The 20,827-nt window shown below is 39.2% G+C and overlaps 1 protein-coding gene across 3 annotated transcripts in view; it reads right to left on the bottom strand.

The window, feature by feature from the left end:
- ULK4 (unc-51 like kinase 4) overlaps positions 1-20,827 on the bottom strand; it is a 388,751-nt gene that overhangs the window by 3,299 nt on the left and 364,625 nt on the right. For all 3 annotated transcript variants that reach the window (XM_073333132.1, XM_073333131.1, XM_073333133.1), the window contains one exon: positions 1,858-1,946. In XM_073333132.1, coding sequence (XP_073189233.1) covers positions 1,858-1,946 — 89 coding nt within the window. The remainder of the gene's footprint in view (positions 1-1,857; positions 1,947-20,827) is intronic.

The raw sequence follows: 20,827 nt of genomic DNA, 5'->3' as shown, positions 1-20,827 counted from the left end.
CAGCTAAATCTCGTACATATATATAGGAGAGGTCTGGCAGCTAAATTTAGACTATTAGAAAAAAGGCATAGGTCCAGGGCATTAGTGGTAGCTTTCTCTGAAATGCTTCCAGTTTGATGCACAGCCCAGCTGGGCAGAAGGAGCTTGGAGGTTTCAATGAATGGTTGAGAAGCTGGTGCCAAGTTTATTAGGCACTGGCAAACATTTTGGGAAAGAGGGAACCTATACATAAGAGACTGCAGAACCCCCTAGACTCAAAAACACCATTTTTGAAGGGGTTTAGAGCCCACAGATTCTCAGGCCCTTCCTGTTGCTCCACCTCAGTTGTAGCAACTTAGAGTCTAGACAAGACAGCATTAGCGTCAAGGGTCCCAGAGAAGCAAATTCCACAGAGGACAGGGAGAGGACTTCATTTCCATGAGCTCCCATTGACCTGTTGTGGCTGCTGCAGGGCTAGACCATGGGGCAGCTGAGGAGTTGCTCCACAACTACAGTGCCAATTTGACCATCCTTGGGATTGGTCAGGCTGGGTAGGAGCTTCTATGCTCCTTAGGATTTAGCCCAATGGGCATTTTGCTGGAGCAAGGCGCACAGAGGAGGGCCCTAAATAAACAGTTGTGTCTGGTTTCTTGTGTAAAGAAAGCTTAAAACTGTAAACAATTAGAGGAAGCCAAGACAAAGATTAGAAAGGGTTAAAGGAGTGAATTATAATTCCTTAGTTAACTAACTAAATAATGCTACAGCAGAGACTGAAAAGGAATTTTAAGAACTTGTCACTGTCTTTAGCTGATGGTGCTAGTGTCTCTTTTAGGGGGATCTGCCATTTTATTTTACTCTGGTAATGTAGTTGATAACAGGAAATGCAACTCAGCACTTGAATACAGAAGAGGGAAAGCAGATTTCTGAAAACTTGATTTATGGAAAGCTCTATCTCCTTCTCCACACCACTTCTATCCCACAGCTTCACAAACCCCTCCATCACGGTACCAGTGGTTGTTACATTTCCTCAAACATCTCCCCCCTTCCAAAAAATAATACAACTTACTCTACAATAGAGTTGAGAGGCCAATTTTCATAACTCCACCTGAACAGAGCCTACAACATTGACTCATACAAAGCTTGTATTTATGTGCACAAAGGACACCAGGAAGATTCCCAAAGCATTGCAAAAAATCATCTATAAACTTTACATGGGAACCATTTCACCCAGCAGTGAAATGCAGCCTAGCAGTTCACAGCAACAAAGAACAACATTTTAAGGGAAAGAGCACAAAAATGTGTCCATTTGAGAGTGCAAGGGGAATTAGGCAGGTAGAGTGTTGGGATTTGACCAGGCCACTGGGATTAACACCTCTATTCTTACAAAGAATGCCAAGATACTTTTCAGAAGTGGTCAGGACCTCAGTTTTAAGTCTTAGTTGAAAGACATTCGGCATTCTTAGAAGAATATTTCTTGTCCTCCTCAGCTGTGCATTTGAAAGGATTTTGCTTTTACCACCACCATTACTTTGAGAAAGGGCACAAAGCCATGTGCTGCCAGTACACTGTATAGGGGAACAATAAACCAGTATCTGGTTATGAAGAGGTGAGCGGTTTAAAAAAAAAAAAGAAAGTGTCTGACATACCTATGGCCTAGCCACATCTGGGATCAAAGTACACCGCAACAGCAGCAACAAAAAAAGCAAGAAAACTTTGAATAAAGGGAGTTTTGAGGACAGGAGTGTATGGGAGGGGAGGGCTGGTAACAGGAGAAGCTTGTAGCGCACATGAGGTGATTACAAGAGAAGACCATCTCAGACAAAAGGGGAGGGGAGTGCTCTCAGCCCTGGAAATTCCTGAAAGCCTGAGGGAACTCACCTGGCAGTTTGGGCCAGTCTCTCTAGAATTTGGATAAGACTGTCACCATCATTCTTCAGGCTCTCGGAGTGCTTCTTGTTTGAAGTTATCTGGAATGAAAAGAAAGAACAGTTATCAAAGGCTTAGGGAGAAATTCTTCTTAGTCTTTTTTTTTTGTGTGTAGGGGGGGCGGAAGCGGCGAGGAGGACAGAAACAAGTCATAGCAATTGTTACAGTTTTAAATGGCATGTGGCATTACACAAACCCAACAAAAGTAAACCCCTTTACTGAACAAGATTGGATTTTAACTGCAGAATGTCTAAAAAAGAAAAGGAGTACTCTCTAAGGTGCCACAAATACTCCTTTTCTTTTTGCGAATACAGACTAACATGGCTGCTACACTGAAGAATGTCTAAAGTGTCTTAAATAAGATTCATTCTTGTTCTGTATCCCTGCATGTGTGAAAATTCACAGATCACAGTCCACTAACCCTGAGTAACTGGTTTTCATTTTTACTATCAATGCAACTAAGAGCATATCCATTTATTTTGAACTTCAGGGAAAATTTCAGGACCCAATCATTTTTTTCCCCCACTTGAGAGGAAAATGAACAGTCAGCCTTGTATCAGTCATCCTTCAGGTTACTTATCTGGATTATAAAATGTCAGGTTTGTTATGAGCATATCGAGGAGGCTAGTTTAACATCACTGCTTTGTGGGAATTGCTCATACAAGTTGTTCCTTCCTGATGGGACCATTACCACTTATCAGATACAAGAAACACTAAGTGTACAGGGCAACAAAATTACCTTACTGTTTATACAACATAAAAATGAAAGGCAAATCCTGCAAGCCTTTCTATGGTGGATTAACGCTGGTTACAGCTGACCTTGTAACGCTTATATGTGTTGAACCTGTTTTATCACAGTGCTCTATAATGACCAGTTTACTGTTCCCCCTCCCCAAGAACTATAACTACTGATGTGCCAGGAAGCTTCAAGTGGCTTCTCATTTCCTGATCAGTTAATCATGCTGATGGGAAGATCAAAGGGTGACACAAAATGGAATCACATGCTTCACATGGTGGACACTGAATACTTGCTTAAGCAGCACTATTGGTACATTCCACATACATCCCAGGAAATTACTAAAATCTGGATATGGGTTGCCACCTGCAAAGGATATGGGTTGGCCATAGAGGGAAGGGTAAGAATCAGAAAGAATGGTGATCATTTACTGTTGGCTAGCTGAACATTCTAATAATTCAGAAGTTACTGCTTGAAATCACAATTTTGAGTCCTAAAATTTGGCAGGGAGCTGTAACTTCTAACATCCCGCGGCTGGCCCTATTTAACACTGATCAGGCATAGGCCGATATGCCTACAAATATTCTTTTTTTAAAGCTAGAGAGAAGCTGTATTTACTGCATGCCACCAGAAGCTGTGCCAGCAGTTATCTTACTACACGAGTGCCACTTGCACTTGTAATCCAAACAGCCTATAGCTACACTATACAAAGAACGGGGTCCTCTTTGCATTAACTAAAATCTTTCCTACTAATTGGACAAAACAGTAAATTCATTATCTATGTATACATCCATGCTTAGGTATTCATGCTATCACAAGTACTTCAGCCTTTCTACACTCCTGAGGTTTATATCAGAACATCTCAATTTACTGTTCAATAATCCACCTCTATTTCTCAACCTAGAGATATAGAATATTTTTGTAGTTTGTGTTCTGAATTATAGAACTGTAAACGAAGACGACACACTGGACCAACCAAAATTATAAAACACTTTTCTCGCTCTGAACAGCTTTAATCACAAGACCATCCTTTCTCTTCCTGCAATCCCCTCCCTCATTCACTACATATTTTCCAACTTCTGCAACTACTGAGGCAGGGATCCACAGACACCAGCCTCATTCACCACACAACCCTAATTCAACCTTAGAGCAATAACCATCCTATGCACTGAATGAGGCAGGGGTCCTGTGGGGAAAAACATTTGTGATCATGTAGGGAAGGCTGTATAATCATCCATACGCAGGAGACAGATGAATTAAGCTTGCATGGGCACCATACATTCTGGCATTTCCTAACATTTGAGTGTTTGACCTTGCAATCTTTTCACGTCATTCAGACTAAAAATGCCCAGTTTTTTTTAACCTTTCCTCATATTTTATCATTTTTGTTGCTCTCCTCTGGACTCTATCCATTTTGTCCACATCTTTCTTAAAGTGCGGCACATAGAACTGGACACAATACTCCAGCTAAGGCCTCACCAGTGCCGAGTAGAGTGGGACAATCACCACCTGTCTGTTACATATGACACTCCTGTTAATACCCCCCCCCGAACATTAGTATTTTTTGCAGTTGCATCACATTGTTGGCTCATATTTAATTTGTGCTCTACTAGAGCTCCAAGATCCTTTTCAGAGGTATTACCGTCTAGCCAATTATTCCCCATTTTGTAGATGCGCATTTGATTTTTTCTTCTTAAGTGTAGTACTTTGCATTCGTCTTTATTTAATTTCATCCTGTTGATTTCAGATCAATTCTCCAATTTGTCAAGGTCATTTTGAATTCTAATCTTGTCTTGAAAAGTGCTTACAACTCCACCCAGTTTGGTGTAGCCAGCAAATTTTATAAGCATACACTCCACTATCCACGTCATTAATGAGAATGTCAAATAGTATCGGATCCAGGACAGACTCCTGCAGGATCCCACTAGATACGTCCCCCCACTTTGACAGTAAACCATTGATAATCATTCTTTGAGTATGATCTTAGAATTACTATAAGGTAGGTGCATAACTGGTTTAGTCTAAACCATGTTTCCCTAGTTTGCTTAGAAGAATGTCATGTGGGACTATGTCAAAATCCTTACTAAAATCAAGATATATCACATCTGTAGCTTCCCCCCATCCAGTAGGCCAGTAACTATCGAAAAAGGAAATTAGTCTGGTTTGGAATGACAAATCCATGTTGGCTGTTACTTATCACCCTATTTCCCATTAGGTTCTTATGAATTAATTGTTTAATAATTTATTCCAATATTTTTCCAGGTATCAAAGTTCAGCTCACTGGTCTATAATTCTCTGGGTCCTCTTTTTAACGATAGGTACTGTGTTTTCCCTTCTCCAGTCCTCTGGGGTCTCACCCTCTGCTCCATTAGTTCTCAAAGGTAATCACTATTGGTTCTGAGATTGCTTCAACTAGTTCCTTAAGTACCATAGGGTGAATTTCATTAGGCTTTGCTGGTTTGACTACCTCTAACTTATCTTAGTATTCTTTAACATGTTCTTAAACATGTTAAAGAATACTAACATGTTCTTTTTCTTTTCTTTAACATGTTCTTTTTCTTTTCTGGCTTGTGTTCTTTCTGTTCATATTGTGTTAAGCAACTGGTCACAATTAACTTTTTTTTAGTGAAAAATGATTAGCTTTGTTAGTTTCCTATATACATTTTAAATCGAGACCAACTAAAACAAACAAATTTAAGGGACAAATTTTCAAAGAGGCTTCAAATAGATTTGAGAAACATACATGACCAATTTTTGTGCAATAGCACTTGAGTGTACAGATTTGCCCATGCAAATAGGGTTTCCATGTCTAAATTTGATCATTGGAACACAGAATGATGTGCTTCACCCTCCATTAGGAAATTTACCCATGTCATCCAACTAGCTTGTGAGAGGATCAATAAAGAAGTTGCAGCTCAGGTGTGAAGTGAGCTGGCTGAGCCGTGTGGTGTGCCTTGGATAGCACTTGCCAGTATTATGGCTATCTTTTTGCCAGTACTATCTTACTTCTGACAACAAGCAATGCCATTTGCTTTTGCCAAAATGGGTTTTGGTTTTTTTTAAAGTTAAACTGATTGGTAAAGCTTATTGTTCCAAGAGTTGCTTGAGGGCTGCTGAGACATAAGACTTTAGATCTCTCCTAGTGTAAAGGCTATGTAGAAAAAACCTGGTTGAGCTGAGGAATCATTCTTTAGCTAATAGAACCAGGACAAAAACAATTTAAATATACTGTACTCTTATTGAAAAGTTGATGTATAATCATAATCTTTTGTCTTCTGTGTGGTTTTCAGATGACAATAAATATTAATACAATATGTATAATGAGAACCTTACAAGCATTTTTTCACACATTTTATTCTTTCTTCTATAATACATCTCCATGTGACTTGACCTGTTTTATTTTTAAGGGTTTCATTATGTTCCTAACAAATAGTTTGAAGGTCTCTTTTAATAATGGTGATTTGTTTTGGTTGGTTATAAAACATTGTTCAATAACTTACAATCAGTAGTTGTTCCTTTAATTAAAAATGTAATTAAATCTCAGTTTAGTTGTACATTCATTGCGATTTAATAAGAATTTCAAAATGACTTTTTTTATGAAGCTAATAACCAAACAGCAGGCTTTCTCTGTTCAATTCTATTAAGCAAAGATGAGTCATAAAAGAACATCATAATTGATATGTAAATATCATTATTCCCTAAAATACTGAATAGCTGTTCAGGTAATACAGTGCTGCTAAAGACAAGTGCATTTAGCATGCAGGAAAATGTATGAAATACAAAAATGACCAAAAGCACTTTATTACAGTGCTAATGAGCTGAGTGGAGCTGGAGTTCTGATTTAACTCACATTGATTTTTGTCCAGTTTGATTCTCAGACAATTGAAAAAACTGGGCATAGTTTTACACTATCTGGAAAGATCAGGAATCTTTTCTCTTCTTAAGGTCTATGGCTTCATGACACTGAACTGTTTTCTCCAATTTTTCACAACTTGCGACTTTTAATTGATGAGTCACTTCAAAATCAATTAACCTCTCTTTTGAAGGGGATGGCTTTCTCCTGCCATGTTCAGGTTTAAAGTGAGTTACAAGCTTGCAGTCTGTGTAGGAAAATTATATCGATATGGTGAGAAAATGCAAAATTGTTAATTGGGTAAACAAAGAGGGACCTTTTCACACTAAAAAATTATTTTATCAGCTTTTTTTTAAATCAGAAAGTAAGAAAGACCCCAGAACCATATTCAGATGCACTCTCAAATTACTTTCACAAGTATGGATACTGTGAGTGCAAATAATTGCAAATACAAACAGATATTTAGGTGTCTTAAGTACTCATTTCTGTTGCCAAATGACTGATTTTCACAAGCCACTGCAGTAATTGTATACAGAAATATAAGTGCACCATTGCACATGTACCTTGGACTTCTCTTTTTACCAGTTTGGCACTTTATGTGGATCCCATAATGGTATGTCATCTTACTTTTTCCTTGAGGTCTGATATAACTATAGATACACCTTCACTGTATGCGTCTGATATAACTACAGGTACATGCTGCCCATGTCACACCTACCTATGGAAACTACCGGTATGTTATTCAGTTTCCAAGGCTGTCAGTCCTGCATCTTCTCATAAGCACTACATGAATTAAATAAAAGCATATCACCTAATTTGCCACTCACAATTCATATGGAACAGGGTTAGAACCACTTTGCTTTTCAGTCTTATAGGAAACCACATACATTTATAGAAAATGGAAATTGATTAGTCACTTGATCTTGCCCATATTTTTTATATACATATAAATACTCCTCCTTTCTTCAGGCCTGTATAGTTGGTGTTATGATGGTGAGAGACCTTAAGTTTGCATAATCATTTGTATTACAGTATTCCTTAAAAGCCCCAGACAGAATGGGTGCTAGACATTGTACAAACACACAGCTTATGACCCAAATAGCTTGCAATCTTATTTACATTGTTACCCTGACCTCTCCCTGTCCTCTCCACCTGTTGTACACCTAGTCTTAAACTAAGTTTTTGCAGAGACTAAGTGTGTTCCCAGTTTGTCAATAAGTACAAGGCCAGGTTCACAGCCCCGATACAAGTCTTTGTGCTGCTCCAGGGGTGGAAAGGACCTGTAAAATTTGCCCTAACTAGGTAACTGTGAACTCCCGGTGTGAATCTATGGGTTGCTTGGAATCAGCATAACCAGTTCTGCCACTCCATCCTGGTCCCTGCCCAGGGAAGAGGTTGTCAGTGGCATGGCCACTGCACTCCTTCGACACCTGACCAGTATAACAGCCCCTTGGAAGCTGTTACTGTGGGCAAAATTTACAGCAGTCCTTGTGGCTTCAAGATCTACTTGTGTCAGGGCCCAGACTGCCCCCTGGCAGCTCCAGGAATTGAGGAACAGGAAGGATGAAGTACAGTGTTTGCAAACACGTCTCATGCTATTTTATTTATTGGTAGATATTTCTATTTGCATTTTCTCCTACCATGAGACAGAGAGAACTGCACATACTATGATTGTCCTCACCATAGCCTTCAAAAACCAGTAGCATTTGTTTATTCAGATCAACAACAAACCACATCCCTATGGTTATAATTTTAAAATGGTGGTAGAGAGGTCAACAGCCTATGGAGATCAGCAGAGGGAGACTCTCAGACACACTCAATTACTTACTATTTAAAGAGAAAAAAACAAAATTCTTAACACACTATAAAATTTTACAAACATAATGTACCAACTGCATGTACTGTCTGAAACAGAACTCATTGGGATGGCCCACATTTGTCTTTACTACCTCTGATACAGGGAAAACTAATTTGGAACTTGAGAAAATATTTCTGATACTTCCCCGCATCATTATGTATTTTCTTACTACTCTCTTCTCTGTTAATATTTTGGATGGGGAGAGAGATATACAAATGCATGTGTGGCAAGAGCAAAGCAAGTTGAGCAGGTTTAGTTTGTGTTACTAATTGCCAGCTTCTATGAACAGGCCTGGGCAATGCTGATGGACTGTAAAAACAAGAAATGAAAATTATAAAAGCATGAGTGTTCCAGGTGTTCTTTGGCACACATCATTATAGGCATGTACTCCATCTACACAGATTAGAAAGACTTTGTGGCTTTCAGATCTTGTCAATACATGCAAAAACAAGCCAGTATCTGTGACAATAACCTACATCAGAAAGCTTAGCTTCAATAACTCAAACACCTTTTTTGCTCTTTATTGGTGAAATCCTGGCCTCATTGAAGTCAATGGCAAAACTCCTTTTGTCATCAATAGGGCCAATATTTCATCCTACCTATCTTGATTCCTTTTCATTTATGCATGTGTGTATGTGTGTGTACAGTAATCTTTATTATGAGTTCAAAGCAATTTCCAGTGGTAACTTGTGACTATAGCAGCTCCCTGACATTTTGAAAGTCAGATGGACTTTGGGACTGTTGGGACTACACTTGTGAATGCTACTTCACCTTGGATCTTTCTTTGCACCCTCCAATTTGAATGTATCCCCTCTTCCTCAATATGCATAAACACATACACAGACTAACCTCACGGTTATTGCAAATCTTGAAAAATCAGAAAATTGCTAACTGGCAACTGTTTTCAACTCTCCTTCAGGATGTACAAATGTCTTTATTACCCAGAAAATATCCATCATTACTGCAGTTTCTGTCCATTATAACAGTGAGTTAAAAGTGTTCAATTTAATGTAGTTGGTTAGTGGAATCTCTTTGTGTCTCTTCTTACCTACTGTCCATAATAACTGCATCCAATATAAGTGAACTGCAGTTGTTAATTGACAAAAAGAATCTGAGGTTTCCTGCTCATAGTAGAAATATATGTTGTTACAGACTGTCTAAAGGGGGTTGTAGGAAACTCCCATACCATGGTGCAGTGTTCCCTAGTATACATATAAAGGAGTAATATCAGATTAAAAAGTCAACATTTGCCACCCTGTCACTGGGTGATCTCATCCACAAACTTCAACTATCATCTCTATGCTGATGACTCACAGATCTACCTCTCCACTTCAGACTTGTCTCCTTCTATCCAAACAGAGATCCCAGCCTTTCTTTCTGATGTCTCCTCATGGATGTCCAGATGTCAGTTTAAACTCAACATGGCCAAAATACAGCTCTTAATCTTTCCCCAAAAGCCCTCCTCACTCCATCCTTTCACGGTCACTGTGGACACCACCACCATCATTCCTGTCGCTGAAGCCCATATCCTGGGTGTAATCTTCAGCTCAGCCCTCTCTCTAGGTCCAGGCCGAGTCTAAATTTTATTACTTTTTTCTGCAAAATATCTCTGAGATCTGGCCTTTCCTCTCCACCCACACAGCTAAATCCCTCATCTTCTAGTGTCTTGGTTTCTGCAACCTCTTTGTCCTTGACAAATCTCATCTTGCCGCACTTATCTCTAGTCAAAATGTTGCTGCAAAGATCATTTTCCTGGCTCATAGATTTGACCCCATCGCTTTGAGTCCCTCCACTGGTGCCCCCTTCTCCATTGCATCACACACAAACTTCTCATCTTCATTTTTAAGGCCCTTCACAACCTATCCCTGCACTATCTACTGTCTTTTATATGATATTGATGTTGTCTCCTGTATCTATTTGACCAATGATGGCAACCTTCAGATCCCATTTGTTAAATTTTCAAATAAGACTGTCATGCGTTCTCCCATGCTGCCCCTTACATTTTGGAAGAGTTTCCTGTAAACATCTGCAAAGCCACCTCATTGTCCTCCTTCAAATCTCTCCTTAAAAATCTCCTCTTCTGTGATGTCTGCAGAAAAACTGGAACTTGGTTAGATAGCTCATGTGCTATGACCACTGCTAATTACGCTGATTCATTCTGTCTCATTGTTACCTTATGTATTCCCTGCCTATATGTTGTAACCACCTGCTGCCTTTTGTCTCATACTTAGCTTGTAAGCTTCTGGGAGTAGAAGCAATCTTTTTTGTGCATTGTACAGTGCTTGGCACAACAGAGCCCTGATCCATGACTTGGTGCTACCTCAATACAAATAAACACATACAATAAATAATAGGAATAACCATTACCAGACAGCTATGACAAAATATCTCCTATTCTCACCGTAGGAAAAGACAATGACAACTGCACATTCCATTGAGTGGTAATTGTTGGAAAATGCTGACTTTTTAATGATGACTTTTGTACTGTAGGAGTATTCAAGTGACTTAGTGATTAAGAAATGCTTATGTATCTAAGGACAACAGTATCCAAGAGGACATTCCTGTGCTACACAACAGACCCAGACAAAACTCCAAAACTATAGGGCAGTTGCAGTTTGTCAAGGAATCTAATACTTCTCCAGCTTGGCATCTTCCTCTCTCTCATTTTGAAATGCTGATTTAGCACTCATGAAAGTGAGGGACTAATAGCACTGGCTTCAGCAGGGCATAGAGTGACCAGATGCTGTGCAAGCTTCCCCAGTGCATTTCAAGCCTGATCTAAATCCTTAGCCTTTCCTGAGCAGAAAGTCAAACTGGCTGAGAGTGAGTGGCAGTTCTGTGACATTATTAACATTCACTAGGGATGAAGATCAATCAGAAAACTCATTTTCACATGAGTCCTAACCTGGATTTGAACTCAGGACTCCAGAGCTAAAAGCTTGTACATTAACTTGACTTGACATTTTAGGTTTACCATCTAAAGAGGAGTAGAAAGATGATGAGGCATGTTGAGAACTAAAGATTATGAAAAATATATATGCGCGGGGGGGGAAATAAGAATAACAAGAGTGATAAAATCTGTTAGAAAATCATTGTGGTCTATGATTTCGGGGCTAAATATTAAAAGCATTATACACTCCTTTCTCAGTAGGATCTTTAGAAAATATATGTACATTCCCTAGTTTCCAAAGGCTCATAAAACTTGGAAATAGAACTCCTGAGCTTTTCATTAAGTACCAAACAGAGTCCTTTAAAGATTTTGATAAAAGGACAAAACTTATGTCTAAATATTTTCTTAAAAATGTGATTAGATTTGTGCTGTTTGTCAAAAAAAAAGAAAACAAACAACCCAAAAACCAACTAAATATGGAGATGAGGATGAGGGATATCAGTCTCTAAAACACGAATTTCTGAGGAAAATTATATTTTATGTAATGGTCCAATTTCCATAAAATTGTGAAAACGGTCATAAAAATAAATGGAGTCTTGAAAACTACTCTTGTTTATTGTCATGTGTTTATTCTTTGTCTGGCTGGCAAAGAATAAGCAGGTAATCATTTGGTCTTGACTGACCTTTGAGAGGACTATTTTGGCTAATTTACGTTTTGTTTTGAAACAAGTCAAGTTGTATTTAGATACCTTTACAGCAGCCAGTAAACCATGCATGTGTAATTACAGAGAAGCGGTCAAAAGGAAGTAATGGTGATGGGCACAACAAATAACACAGAAAGGCAATCTCAGCAGCGTTTGTACTATGTAAAATTACAGTGCAGTGAAACACCAAATGAACATGGCAGACCTTTTGTTCCCACAGTGGCACTGAATTAAGGCAAGAAGTGCTCCACAACAAAAACAATTGTGATAGACACAGGGATGGTTTCAGAATCAGACAGTTTCACTCTACAACCCAAAGTGAAACATTCAGCCAAGAAGAGAGAGACCATATTTCTCATTGCTGACAACGTCAATGCTGCTTTGTGGGCCAGCTCTCATATTTACTTACAACCACACTGGCTCCCATTATTCAAATGCCAGAGCAGTGCCAACTCATAGAGGGCTTCTGGAAAATGAATGCATTCCAAACAAGTGGGCAAGGAATGGCAACTTCTACTGGAACATAAACCTGTAGTATTCCAGCTACGGAAATAAAGACTGCTTTTTACTTCCTTGTTACTCTGTGAAAGTAGGATAAAGTCTCCTTCATTTGATTCTTCCTTAGTGTCATAAATTAACGGCAGCCTTTATACATGAATTGAACTCTTTCAATGTCAATACAACTTGGTAAACAAAGAAAGATGGAAAGCAACAGCCCAGTTATACACAGAAATAGATACATCTCCACAGATACAGCACTTATGACAAAACCGTGGACAGTGTCCTGTCAGAATACTTGATGTAATATATCCAGCAGAACAAGTAGGGCAACGGGCCAGGTTGCAGCCATGTTGTTTCACAGCTACCACAGAGATCATTAAGTTTCGTGTTGACTGTGCTTGCCCTCTCCCACATCATTGTCATCCACAATATTAGCACATTCCACAAATGATTCTTCTCAATATATTTTGTGGAAAGAGGTCCACAGCCATTCTCTTCCCTTCTTTCTCTCCCCCACACAGCTAATTTTATCACAGTTCCAATCAGTGATTGAGAAGAACAGATTTGCCGGTGGCTTTTCTATGCCTTTATCAGTTAGCTGAGTCCTAGCTCCAGGCAGTTCTCAGTCTGCATAACTAGTGAGGACAGGAAAGACAAATCCATCCAAATGCCACAGTCTTATTGACCTCCCACTATTGTATCCAGTGTTTGTTGTACCCGTGTCAGTACTAGGATATTAGACAGTCAAGTTGGATGATGTATATCTTTTATTGGACCAATTACTGTTGGCGAGAGAGAGAGATGCTTTCAAGTTTTACACAGACCTTTTCTTCAGGAAAACTTAGGCTAGACCTACACTACAGACCTATATTGGTATAACTACGTCACTCAGGGGTGTGAAAAATCCATGCCCTTGAGCGACGTAGTTATACCGACCTAACCTCCCCATGTAAACAGCGCTATGTCAGTGGGAGAGCCTCTTGGGGAGCTGAATTAACTATGCCAATGGGAGAAGGTCTCCTGTCAGCATAATAGGGCTGGTCTACACTACGGGGGATGGGAGGGATCGATCTAAGTTATGCAACTTCAGCTACATGAATAACGTAGCTGAAGTCAACATACTTAGATCTACTTACTGCCGTGTCTTGACGGGAGATGCTCTCCCAGCGATTCCCCTTGCATGTCTCATTGAGGTGGAGTACCGGAGTCGATGCTAGAGTGATTGGCAGTCCATTTATTGTGTCTATACTAGACACGATAAATTGACCCCCGCTGGATCGATTGCTGCCCATCGATCCGGCCGGTAGTGTAGACAAGCCCGTAGTGTCTTTACTAAAGTGCTACAGCAATGCAAAATTATGAAATTAAGTTCTCAGGCTTATCTTTTGAAAGTGTTGTGCAGGTTTCCTTTGAAGATGAGGACTGATAGGTCAGATATAGAGTGATCGCTTTGTGGGTGTACTTATGAGCCTGGGAGCTTAAATTCATAACTTTGTTAGACACTAAAAACCATGGTCTGAAGAGAGACACTGGATTCATGGCTTACTATAACAATCTATAGCCAATTAACAACCTGCCTCCCAGCCGCTCTCCCTCCCCCCCTCCACTTCCTTCCCTACCTATGAGCCACTTCACCTTGAATGGTCTCTTGAAATATGTGTTAACTACTTATGCTAAACAATCTGTTTCATCTTGTATTTAGCAGTGATGCTCTGAAAATTTTCCAGACCTGAAGAAGAGCTCTGAGTAAGCTTGAAAGTTTGCCTCTCTCACTTAGTGGGGTTCATTAATCTAACTAACTAAACAACTGAAACGTAACCACAAACAAATAACTAGAATTATGTACAAGTAGAGAAAAAAAAAAGTCCACCGAGAGGAGTACTTGTGGGAAAATTCCAGGATGAGCTGAAGTTCCAGCAACCTTCACAGGTAGTAAGAAGGAACTGAGGGGGCAGCTGGGCAGCAGGATCCTTTATACAGGCACTATGGGAAAACGACTCCAGTGGACATTGGAGCCGACCCGGCAGATACCACTGAGGTTAAAAACACCCCTACATAGGAATGGACATGAGCAAGCACTCGAAGAAGAATATTTTTTCTTATTTTCTGTATGTGTGGACTTTTTTGTTTTTATTTTGTGGGTGAATTTAATTTTTATGAAAGTGAGGGGCTGATGATACTGGTTTAAAACAATCGTAACGTATATAAATGCTGTGGCAAGCTTCTCCCACACAGCTCTGGTAAGTGCACCTCACTCATAACATGCAACACTACCATTAATGCAATCTTGGGCTTCAAATGAACAGAGATGGACAATTATGCTGAACTACGCACAGAAACTGTGATGGCACCAAAAGCCCTGCTTTCAGCTGCAACTTAAATCAAGTTGTGAATGAGGCACTTTTTTTCCTTCAATTTTCTGTTTGTTAGGAAAAAAACCAAAAGTTATAACATGAGGAATACGCCATAATAAATATGTAGAGATACTGAATAAAGCATTTTTAACATATAAAATAGTTTTTTTTTTAAAACAGCTTCAGAATAAATTGCTCATGTAAAGACATTTTTGCTGAGGTGTAGCTAATTGTAGCATGGTTTTGTATTCATTATTATACAGCTATTATGAACAAGGTGGTCCTATAAACGAGAAATGGCAGTTTAGTCATTTAGCCCAATTGTATTAATGATTTAAATACTATCATGGTTATAAAAATGAGACCAGAGGGACACTTGGATGTAAATAGTCTTTCATCCTTCACTCTTAGGAAACACTTAAACCCTCATTTATAGACATGGGACAAACCTTATTGGACCCCAAATGGGTATTTGGAGATCTGCCAGAAGATCCTGCATTTTGCTCCTATAACCATGGAAGGATGACCATTTTTGTAACTTTGCCCTCTAGAACAAAGCCACTGTGTCACGATATAACATCATGTCAAGATTATTGACTGAATGTAATGATATCACTATTGTGCCAGTCAGAGGCTGATGAAACAATGAGGAGACACAATACTTGCAACAAGATTCAAGAAGGTTCATCCATCACTGTTAAGGTGCACCTTATGGCAAACTGAGCAGTTAGAGATTACCTGTAAATGACCAGGTCAGGTGATAGGGAGAATAGAAAATGGAGATGCCCAATCCATGAAGGAAAGAAGTCAGACAAGCAGCAGTCACACTTTTAAAAAGAAGCTTAGTAGAGTCTCAGGGCTTTGTTGTCTGATACTTAATTAGCAATTTAAAAGAGTTTTGTGATTTTACCAAGTCTGTGATCCTTCTCCTTGGAGCTAAGGTACCTGGAAGTATCTTTATGACAGGTTAGAAATAATTTTGTACATTAAAGAACAGTTTTATAGCACTATTTCAAGTGTTCAAATCAATCAAATTTGGCTCTGAGTTTCATTTTTGAAGACATTAATCTTATTTTACATACTATTTGGATTACTTTCTGGCATACTATCAGACTTGCAAAAAGAAAATCTAAAAAGACTAGATCTGACTTAAAAAGAATACCTATATGATCAAAGCCTCTAGCTCACCTGTTTTTATTGAAGAGCTAACTAGCAGAAAAAAGTCTTATCTTCTAAGAGATGTAATTAAGACCAATTGCTTTCAAAAATTTGAAGAAAGACTGGGATTAGGCTCCTAAAACAGCACCCAGGGGAAAACTGGGTGGATCAAGGAATTAATAATGAGATATTGAGTCTTTCATTTCTAAATTGCTGATTCCAATCCAATATGATAGTGATCCGAAGTACCACCATCTGATGACCGTTTGATGTCCTATATGAAATTAGGTGAAGGTCTCATTCCAGTTCTTGTCAACATGCATACTCAGCACAAAATCACTAATAAAATGGGCACTTTTAGAAGAGAGGCCAAGGAATGAATAGAGATGAAACCTGAACTAACATGTCACCATTAAAGATAGTCCTCTAAGTCAAGGTATTTGGCACACTGGCAGCACAACGTGGGGAAGCTTGTACCACCACTACTCCTGTTCTATCTGTTTTGTCTAACCCATCCAAAGAAAAGGTTTAGTAATGTTACCAGGTCAGCGCCTTTCACCAGAATTAAACTGAAAAAAATCATTTTAGAAAGAAAAAAAGTTACATCCAAGTTCCAGACTGGAGATATTGGACCTTAATTTCTTCTACATTTATACACATGGCAGGGGGAAAAGGCTAATAAATGACTAAATAACTTTGTTTAATTCTGCATTTTTGTAGGGACAGTCATTGTCACACTTTAGGGGCCTCAGAACTTGGAGCTCTTCTTTGGTCTTTGGTAGAGCTGGATGAATAATTTACAACTAATTATTTATTCAGTGAATTTAGCTCATTGTTTCATTATCTGTGAATACATTCTTTTTATTTATAATTTATCACTATTCATAATTTTTCAACAAATGCTTTGTACAAGCACATTTTAGACTATGGATTGTTCGTGATTTTCTATGTTGCCTGGCCACCCAGGCAACATGGTAACTGTTTTCTGTTCTCTGACAGGATGATGTAAAAAGCATCATAAAACTTCTACTGAAAGAACATCAATAAAGTGACTAGTGTGTTACTTTTTCATTACAATAACCTTTCCTCTTTCTGCACAAGTGGGAAAATTTTATTATCTCATCTTACAATAGGAGGTTGGATGAGATATGCTAGTTCTGTGTCTAACTGTAACTTTTTGTGACTAGCGAGGAATGATTGCCTTCCTTATGTTGTTTTTCCCTTCGTAAATTGATGAAGACATCTGTTTCTGAGGAGTCTATCACTATCAAGAAAGATGGAAATCTCATACAATGGCTATGATATTCCTCAAAAAGTATATAGATTACAACCTAGATGATGGCTGTGTTAAACAACATATTTCCGGCTTGCTAGAATTGCACCAACCATTATTCAAAACTACTGCTATGGACTTTTTAAAAGTCTTTGGAATCTGGCAATTTCTGTTTAAAATGCCTGTGTACACTGATGCAGATTTTCCAAGGTTAACAAGAGAGCCTGAAAACATTCTGAGATCCTCTGATACAATGCACTGACACAAACTTTCTTTGTGGGGATAGTATTCCCATAACTGCATAATGTAGGGTTTTCTTGCACCTTCCACTGAAGCATCTAGTGCTTGACACTGTTGATGAGAGAACACTTGACTAGATGGACAACTGGTCTGAGCCAGTATGGTCAGTTCCTCATTTCCTAGTGCTTTTGAGTATTTTGAGGAAATTTGGATGGTTAAGTTTGAGCTATATACCATAGACCTCTGAATAACCATGAACAATATTGCAGATTTTCCAAGGTTAAAAGAGACAAAATATTATTTAGATTATGGTGGTACCCACAATGTGCTCAGGGACTGTACATACATATAACAAGACAGGGTCCCTGCCCTAAATAGTATACAATCAGGGATCATATCTTCTTATATGTAGGTACAGCCCCTAGCACACAAATAAATAATTACCACTGTACTGAAAAAATGCCTTCTGGGCTATGCCCCTCCTGACCTTGGAAAATATTTTTAAAACATATCCCAAATCTCATTCATGTCCCACTGGCAGACACTTTTCATGATGGAGACAGGAAACAATGTCCTAAAAATAAACAATTTTGAGGTATACTCTAGCTAGAAAACTATTACATTTGAAGAGGGATTGCAGCCTCTTTAGCCCACTATCTATGCCAGGGGTGGTCAACCTTTGGCTCCGGAGCCACATGCGGCTCTTCAGAAGTTAATATGCGGCTCCTTGTATAGGTACTGACTCCGGGGCTACAGGTACCAACTTTCCAGTGTGCCAGGGGGTGCTCACTGCTCAACCCCTGGCTCTGCCACAGGCCCTGCCCCCACTCCACCCCTTCCGCCCCCTCCCTTGAGCCTGCAGTGCCTTCGCTCCTCCCCCTTCCCCCAGAGCCTCCACACCAGGGAACAGCTGATTGGGAGGTGTTTCCTAAGAGTGGAGGATGAAAGACTATTTACATCCAAGTGTCCCTCTGGTCTCATTTTTATAACCATGATAGTATTTAAATCATTAATACAATTGGGCTAAATGACTAAACTGCCATTTCTCGTTTATAGGACCATCTTGTTCATAATAGCTGTATAATAATGAATACAAAACCATGCTACAATTAGCTACACCTCAGCAAAAATGTCTTTACATGAGCAATTTATTCTGAAGCTGTTTTTTTAAAAAAAAAACTATTTTATATGAATTTTTGTGTAAATCACTTGGTGGTGGCAGCAATACCGTCCAAGAACAAGGAAAAGAATTGTACCTTGGGGAAGTTTTAACTTAAGCTGGTAGAATATAAGCTTAGGGGGTCTCTCGTGAGGGTCCCCACATCTCTACCTCAGAGTTCAGAGTGGGGAGGGAACCCTGACAGAACTGTAAAAGCTTCTAATAAAGATATTAAATAAACATAATATATTTCATTGACATCTCTATGCTTGGACTTAACAGATCAGAACAAATAGCAAGGCCTGGAAATTAGTACAGAGACAGATACTAAAACTAGGATATCACAGTATTTTTGTGATCAGCAGGAATTCCAGGGTTAGAGTAAAAAGACAAAAGAAAAACACAAGACGACTAAATTGAGATTTAATTAGAAAAAGTTGTAAAATCATCTCTAAACACATAACCAAAATGCTCATGAGAACAGCCAGCTTACCATGTTAGAGGATGGGTAAATTGGTATAATTAAAAGGTATTAATAATTTATGTAATGCAGGTGAAAGAGCTGAAATACCATACCATTGTAATTAGCTGAACTAGTTTGTCAAGTTTCAGAGTAACAGCCGTGTTAGTCTGTATTCGCAAAAAGAAAAGGAGTACTTGTGGCACCTTAGGGACTAACCAATTTATTTGAGCATAAGCTTTCGTGAGCTACATCCGATGAAGTGAGCTGTAGCTCACGAAAGCTTATGCTCAAATAAATTGGTTAGTCTCTAAGGTGCCACAAGTACTCCTTTTAGTTTGTCAAGTACATTTTTAATTGGACTGAAACATTGCAGACAAGTCAATGGCATATACACCTGTACATGTGACTAAGGTGACTAGATTTGGAAACTAAAAATTGAGTTGCCTTTCTTGCCGTTTTATCAAGGGGTTGATCACAGATGGGAATGAAAAACACAAGGTTTTACATCTAAGTAAATTTTGGAACGTAACGGAGTGCATAAACTATCCAAGAAAATCACTGAGGATTTGGCAGCAATATCTAGGTTAGGGAATACATCAGAGGGGTATGGAAACATGGGGTTCCATAGGCTGAGAGGTGCACAGTACAGTGACTAAAAATGGACTTTGATAACTAAGAATATGGTGGGATCTGACAACTAGGGGAGACCAGTGGGATTGGAACTGTCCTAGGGATATGGGAAAGTTTAGCAGTTGGGGGTGATGGGATAATTTTCCTAGCATCACAGGAGGGTTTGACAGTTGGGCAGGGTTACATTCAGAAGGTATTGTCTTATGGGGGAAGGAGGATTTTGAAGCTGGAAGAGAAAGTCTGATTACAGGGTCTTGCAATAGTAAATGTAGAAGGATTTTGCAGTCGAGAGGGGAGATGGGGTCTGCATTAACTGCCCCTCCTCTGCCTCCATACTTAGGAACTCAGAGCTCCGTTGTCTACATGTGGGGCTTAGGGGTGTTTCTTACATGATTGTGTGCCGTTATTTATTTGTTTAGACTGAATCATAATATTCATATAATGGGTCGGGTTCACACATACTCTAATACTTTTAATTATTATCCTCAGGACTATGCAAGATATAGGTAAAGACAGGCCCTCTTTTTAAACAAGTTGCAAGGTAGAAAGAGGGTGTTTTCTCCAAGTTCTTATATTGATGCCCATCACCATAATATCTATTAATATCTGTGTGCAAATACTGGGTGGAAAGGGCAATTACCTAACATGGGATTATGTCTGGGGACTAATTCCTTCCCCCAAAAGTCTGGAGAACTGATAGGCTTCACAGCAGAACCTGAAGGTCCACAAAGTCACACTGGTAATTGGTGAACTAACATGGGAGATCTCATTGAAAATGCACTGTCTTCTGTCCCTGCATATTTAACCAGGAAGTCTGAGCCTCTCAGATCATATCAGTGTTGAAGTGCGACACAACGGGAGAGGTAATCTATGAGGTAGCCGCGGGCCCAATCCATTTAAGGCTTTGTAGGTTAACAACCTGCACCTTATGTCACACTAAAAATAATTTGGACACCGATGCATCACAAGGCACAAGTGTAAATATGCTCCCTGCGTGAAACACCCCTTAACAAATGGGCAGCTGTATTCTGCATCAGCTGGAGTTTCTAAGTGGATTTTAGGTGCAGACCCATGTAGAGTATGTCACAGCATTCTAATCTCAA

This window comes from Lepidochelys kempii, chromosome 2 (assembly GCF_965140265.1).
Source record: "Lepidochelys kempii isolate rLepKem1 chromosome 2, rLepKem1.hap2, whole genome shotgun sequence".
NCBI classification, from domain to species: Eukaryota; Metazoa; Chordata; order Testudines; family Cheloniidae; genus Lepidochelys; species Lepidochelys kempii.
The sequence above is the reverse complement of the archived record's forward strand: the minus strand, read 5'-3'. Positions and strand labels throughout refer to the sequence as shown.